Source organism: Pseudomyrmex gracilis, unplaced genomic scaffold (genome assembly GCF_002006095.1).
Source record: "Pseudomyrmex gracilis isolate BER0280 unplaced genomic scaffold, ASM200609v1 scaffold_792, whole genome shotgun sequence".
NCBI lineage: Eukaryota > Metazoa > Arthropoda > Insecta > Hymenoptera > Formicidae > Pseudomyrmex > Pseudomyrmex gracilis.
This window is the reverse complement of record NW_018021376.1, coordinates 38,562-45,015: the sequence shown is the minus strand read 5'-3', so window position 1 is coordinate 45,015 and position 6,454 is coordinate 38,562. Positions and strand designations below refer to the sequence as shown.

The window sequence follows — 6,454 nt, the reverse complement described above, 5'->3', positions numbered from 1 at the left end:
GTGTCGAATCGTACGGTGTCGAATAATTTGGTGTCGAATCGTACGGTGTCGAATAAATCTGTGTCCAATAATTTGGTGTCGAATCGATCGGTGTCGAATCGTACTGTGGTCAAACGGAACACGCCCATATAAATGCGACATTGAAATATATATATATAAGAATAGGATATATGATATATAAGAATATAGAAGAATCAGAAAAGAGATGTGATATGTAATAATTCTCTCTTAATTATAAATTTTATTTTTGCAACATTAAATATTTGGCAATAAATACATAATTGCGTTTCTTTTTTCTTCACCCTCTCTTTTTGCAGCATTGTTTTCTAATATTTCTGCTTCTTGTGCTATATTAATATTATCATTAACAATAACAGGAATATCTATCATATCATTATGCAATAAACAGATATTGTGCAAAATACAGCACGCAACAATATATTTGGGAATTAAGTTTGTTCTCTGCATAGGAAGTGTGTCCAAAATACTTCTAAAACGACTTTTTAATAAACCTAATGATCGTTCAACGATTGTTCTGGCAGTAGAAAGACGTTTGTTAAAAGTTAGTTGTCTTTCGGATAAATGACCATTATCTTTGAATGGTACTATAACATGTTTTCTTATACAATATGCTGCATCCCCAAGTATATGGCTATTATCTGGAAAATTTGCATCTGTAAACAAGCTCTCGACGTTAGATAATCTAAAAACGCGCATGTGAACTGAACCAACTTGTCCTGTGTAACAATGAACAAATCGTAATTGTGCATCACAAATAACCTAAAAGTTTAAAAAAATTATAGTTAATTAAAAATAGTCGAATCCTATTAATTAAAAAGTATATTAATTTCAATATTACATATTAATACAAAACTTACTTGTAATTGAATAGAATGATAGCCTTTTTTATTTACATATGAATCACTATTATCTTTTGGTGCATTAATTTTTATGTGAGTCCCATCTATTGCATCAATAACACCTGGGAAACCATACAATTGCTCGATCTTTTGCATAGTTTGTTCTGCTTCTTGCATAGTTGGCCAACAAATGAACATTCTTACTTTTGCATACAAGGCATTAACAACTCCATGCACACTTCGCCATGCAGTAGCTTTACCCACATCAAATCTGTCTGAAACACATCTATAAACATATAATTTATTTATTACCTATTATTAATACAAATTTATAAGTATAATTTAATAATTTATATGTATATTGCTTACCTATACGAATTTGGTGTAGCCATCATCCAAATAGCAACGAGTAATTGTTTTTCAGGTGTTATTGGTTTCCTTCCAAATCTATTGCTTCGTTTACACAGATTTGGCCTTAATAATTCTAGTAAAAATTGGAAAGTATTTCGTTTATTTCTAAAACAAAAAAAATTATTTTACTTGTAGTTTTCCTTTTTACTATATAAATAGATCAATAATACTTTCTTTTTCTGTACAATTTTATGTAATTTTTTAATTATAATATTAGATAACAATAGATATTTACTTTATTATGCAATATAAATGTTCAGAAATCTGTTAAAATTGCAAAGAAAGATAGAAAGTATCACTGTAACCTAACCTAATCTAAATCTAAACTACACTAATAATCATTTTTCATAACATTTTTAAAATTTTTTCTTGTATGTCTTATTTACTTACCGAAAGTGCATCTGAAATTCTTTATCTGTATACAATGACACATTTTCAACGTATTTTTGGCAACGCATACGTGGTATTCGATAGTAGGTTTCTTTAATTACTAATAAAGGTAATATGTCTGCTTCATCTTCTTCTAAAAAATCATCCGATTCTATCAAAAATTTTAAAAGTTCAAATATTAGTGCAAGATTATGTGTATCCATTCTAACGATAAATAAGGTTATTACATCTGTCATACAGGTCTACAGTTACTGCAAATATCGTTCCGTTATTGCAGCGCTACACACGAAAAAAGTAGCGTCAGCAATAACGGAACGCTCTTACAGCTCGACTAAATGACGTCACATTATCAGTACTTACAGTAAATATCGGAACGCAGCCTGGGAAAATCTCTTTTATAGAAAAGAGACTTTCCGCACGATAAAGCTTGTTCTCGCAATAAACGCGTTTTCGAGCGCTACCGCGGGATTTGCGAGCCAGGAAACAAAAACATCTAGCCGAGTCTACCAAACGGCCTTGACCAAGTCGCGCCGTTTAAATCACCGTCTGTACATAGTTTAGTTTTTTTTAGTGAAATACACGAACCAGCGAAAAGCGTGACTTTCTCACGCGTTATTCCGGGAATTACCGCCAAGCAAATTCTCCGGTATATTATATTATTTTCATTTACTCTTTTGTATATGTAACTTCTTATTTTGGTTGAAGTGAATAAATCTTTTTCATTTTTGTTACTTTAAATCACCGAGTTCCCTCTTCTTACCTTTCCCTGAATCCGGCGAGCTACTCCGCAGCAATTAAATTAACTTAAAAGAATGGAACATTTTTCACGAAAAATAGAACCGTTACATGGCGTCGAACAGGTGATTTAAAAGAAAGAAAAAATAGAGTGACTCGGAAACCGAACAATTACACGAAGAAATAGAATAAAATTACAGAGGAGCGCGAAAACTTGACAGATACGTAGTTTTCCGGTTTGTTTTTTTTTGTTCTTTTAAAATACTGTTGCAGCTATAGCCTGGATACAGAAGCTGACAAAAGAACAGCTTATTATCGAGCTTAGGAATCGAGAAATTTATTCCACGGGAACAATCGAAGAGTTGAGACAAAGATTACAAACTTTCTCGAGAGACAAACCGATATACGCAGAAACCGCACAGGAACACGAACATACGACAATCACGACCGCACCGACACTAGATGTAGCAAAGGTTTTCAGCCAGCTGCACAAGTGGGGGGTATATTTTGACGGGAAAGATCCGCTGGGGTTCCTCGAACACGTCGAAAAGTTAGCCGACGCATCAAGACTTCCCGACGAGATATTGTTCAAATCGCTACCAGTGCTGTTACGAGGAGAGGCGCTATTATGGCACCGGAATAATAAATCATTCTTAGAATCATGGCAGCAGTTCCGGAAAGAATTCCTCCGCCAATTCTTATCACCGACATTCCGGGAGCAACTCGCGACACAGGTGCTCAACCGCAAACAACGACAAAACGAAAACTTTAAGTCATACGCAACGGAATTGCTTACGAAGATGCGGCGAGCCGCAGATTTTACGCCAGAACAACAAGTACAACGCCTATATACAAATATGGCACCGGATTTCAAATTTTATAACCGGAGGAAAAGTTTCCGCACCGTGGGGAAATTGACAGCACTGGTAGCAGAATTCGAAGATTCGGAGGAACAAAGGAAAGAATTCCGTAAACCACCAATTGCAACCGTCGCATCAGTCTACAATAAGGCAGAATGCTGCTGGCGCTGCAAGCAGCGAAGGCATACAACAATGTCAGAGACTCCCGAAAAGTTTTGCTTTTAATGTGGCACAAACGGGGTGTTAACGAAAGACTGCCACCCGTTTCCGGGAAACGCCACGAGGGCCGGGGAAAACACCGCGTCGAACCGGTCCACTCAGTAAAAATTAAATACGAACCGCGGCCGTACATTGACATAGAAATACACGGACAAAAAATCAAAGCACTATTAGACACAGGCGCGGACTTCTCCTTTATAAACAAAGAAACGGCTAGATTGGTACATGGGCTCGGGTACAAAAGCAAGAAAATCGAGACACAAATCAACCTGGCAGATGGCAATAGATCGAGCGTGGACGAAGCATTCCGAATAAAAATACATTTTGGAAAAAAAACATACAAACATTACTTCCTGATAATGCCAGATCTGCCAACGCCGATGTTAATAGGCGTAGAATTATGGCACAAGATGAAATTTTCGATAATACCGAAAAACCAAAACAAGTCACGGGGAAACGCCTCATTAGCGTGTGCCATGACACAAGGGCTGATGCCACTAACAAACACAGAGAACAAACGCCTACAGACATTTCTAGACAAAGAATTTGGAAAATTTACTAACGTGAAAGGGCCGACTAATATGCTTCAACAACACATATGAGTAAAAACTGATGTACCGATCAAACAGCGATATCGGTCACAAAATCCGGCAATGCAAGCCATCATCACTACCGAAGTCGATAAAATGTTAAAAGAAGAAGATGTAGAACCATCACGCAGTGCGTGGAGCTCACCGATCGTCATAGTAAAAAAAAAAGAATGGAGAACATCGGTTCTGCATCGACTTTCGGAAAGTCAACGAGGTGACGGAAAGAGATGCATACCCCTTGCCGCATATTCCGGCCACACTCGACAAACTGCAAGGCGGAAAATATCTATCGACAATAGATCTGAAAAGTGGATACTGGCAGGTACCACTGACACCACAAAGCAAAGCAGTAACGGCATTCACAGTACCAGGAAGGGAATTAATGCAATTCCGGGTAATGCCTTTCAGGTTACATTCGGCACGCGCCACATTTCAACGATTATTAGACACGGTACTGGGCCTAGAACTAGAACTACGCGTACTCGTGTATCTGGATGATATAATCGTCACAAGTTGAACGTTCGACGAGCATATTGGACTACTAAAAGAAGATTTCCGGCGACTACGACAGGCAAGACTAAAACCGAACCCAGAAAAATGTTTGTTTTGCCGACAAGAACTTAAGTACCTCGGACACGTTATAAACAGAGACGGCATCCATACAGATCCGGAAAAGATAGACGCAATTGCTCGATGGCCGACCCCGACAACGTTAAGAAAAATCCGCCAGTTTTTAGGGGTCGCGTCATGGTACCGCCGATTTATCAAAGACTTTGCGGCAACCGCGGCGCCCCTCACACAATTAACAAAGAAGAACATAAAATGGCAGTGGAGGGAAGAACAAGAGGAAGCTTTTCAAAAGTAAAAAGCCAGCCTTACCTCAGCACCAGTACTAGCTTGTCCGGATTTCACACGCCGGTTTTTCTTGCAAACAGATGCAAGTAACCTGGGGCTCGGAGCAGTACTAACTCAAAACACCACGGAAGGCAAGCAAGTAATTGCGTACGCCAGTAGAACATTAAGCGGGGCCGAAAAGAATTACAGTGCGACAAAGTTAGAATGCCTAGCAGTCGTATGGGGAATCAGACGAATGCGCATGTATCTGGAAGGTTACGAATTCACGGTAATAAACGATCATCAGTCACTCAAATGGCTGCAACGACTAGACAAACCAACAGGTCGCGTGGCGAGATAACTGTTCGAGCTACAGCAATACTCGTTTGAGGTCAGATACAGGAAAGGCACGTTAAACAAAGTGGCGGACGCACTTTCGAGACAACAAAAAATCTGTCAAATATAGAGAAACGCACCATGTAAATGGTACGAAAACATGACAAAACAAATAAAAAATTGACTAGAAAACTTTCCGGATTATAGAATCCAGAAAAACAAATTACACCGACATGTGCTTCATAACCTAGATTTCCGGGAAACAAACCCAGAAGAACAATGGAAGCAATGCGTTCCAAAAACAGATAGGAAAAATGTAATGTTCCGATTCCACAACAAACCGACCGCCGGACATCTCGGCGTAGCAAAGACAATTGCACGGATTGCACAATTGTATTACTGGCCAGGCATGTTCAAGGACGTACTGAGGTACGTACAAACTTGTGAAATTTGTTTCCAGCTGTGACAGGACAAGTCCCGTCACTTGTAAATAATTTGTAAATATTGTTTGTATTAGAGTTTCTTTTCGTTCATTAACTACGTTTAAATATAATATAAGTGTGTGCCTACCATAGTTCCGCCAACTCTTCCTATAGAACTCCTATACCGACGGAGTAACCGATAGTTAAAAGCGCGGAACTATAGAATAAGAGCGCACGTGTACAGAAGAAGACCTGTGCCGGTACGACACGGCACAGGTGCGTGACACGGCGCGCAAACAAGCGCGTACCGCACGCCGACCCCGGACGGACCATAAGCAGCTCCGGGGTATAAAAGCCGAGCGATTTCGGCAGTCGAGACCAGTTCCTTTCCCGAGCTCTCGAGGCAGTGTCTCCAAGAGCGATCCTTCCTGAAACCGAGGCGTAGTCTCGGTGCAGATATTCTGACCGTCCGGTCGAGGCGTAGTCTCGACTCACCCTGTGCCAGAGGCGTAGTCTCAGGCACATCCTGACCGTCCGGTCGAAGCGTAGTCTCGACTTACCTGGTGTCAGAGACGAAGTCTCGGACACATCCTGACCTTCCGGTCAAGGCGTAGTCTCGACTTACCTGGTGTCAGAGGCGTAGTCTCGGACACATCCTGACCTTCCGGTCGAGGCGTAGTCTCGACTCACCCAGTGCCAGAGGCGTAGTCTCGGGCACATCCTGACCGTCCGGTCGAGGCGTAGTCTCGACTTACCTGGTGTCAGAGGCGTAGTCTCGGACACATCCTGACCTTCCG

General features: G+C 40.3%; 1 protein-coding gene across 1 annotated transcript in view; it reads right to left on the bottom strand.

Moving 5' to 3' along the window:
• LOC109861496 (putative nuclease HARBI1) overlaps positions 1-1,864 on the bottom strand; it is a 3,197-nt gene extending 1,333 nt beyond the window's left edge. Inside the window, exons 1-4 of the mRNA XM_020441171.1 lie at positions 1,662-1,864; positions 1,230-1,376; positions 879-1,146; positions 303-780 (exon numbers count right to left, since the gene is read on the bottom strand). Coding sequence (XP_020296760.1) covers positions 303-780; positions 879-1,146; positions 1,230-1,376; positions 1,662-1,864 — 1,096 coding nt within the window. The remainder of the gene's footprint in view (positions 1-302; positions 781-878; positions 1,147-1,229; positions 1,377-1,661) is intronic.
• Positions 1,865-6,454: the final 4,590 nt, after the last annotated feature.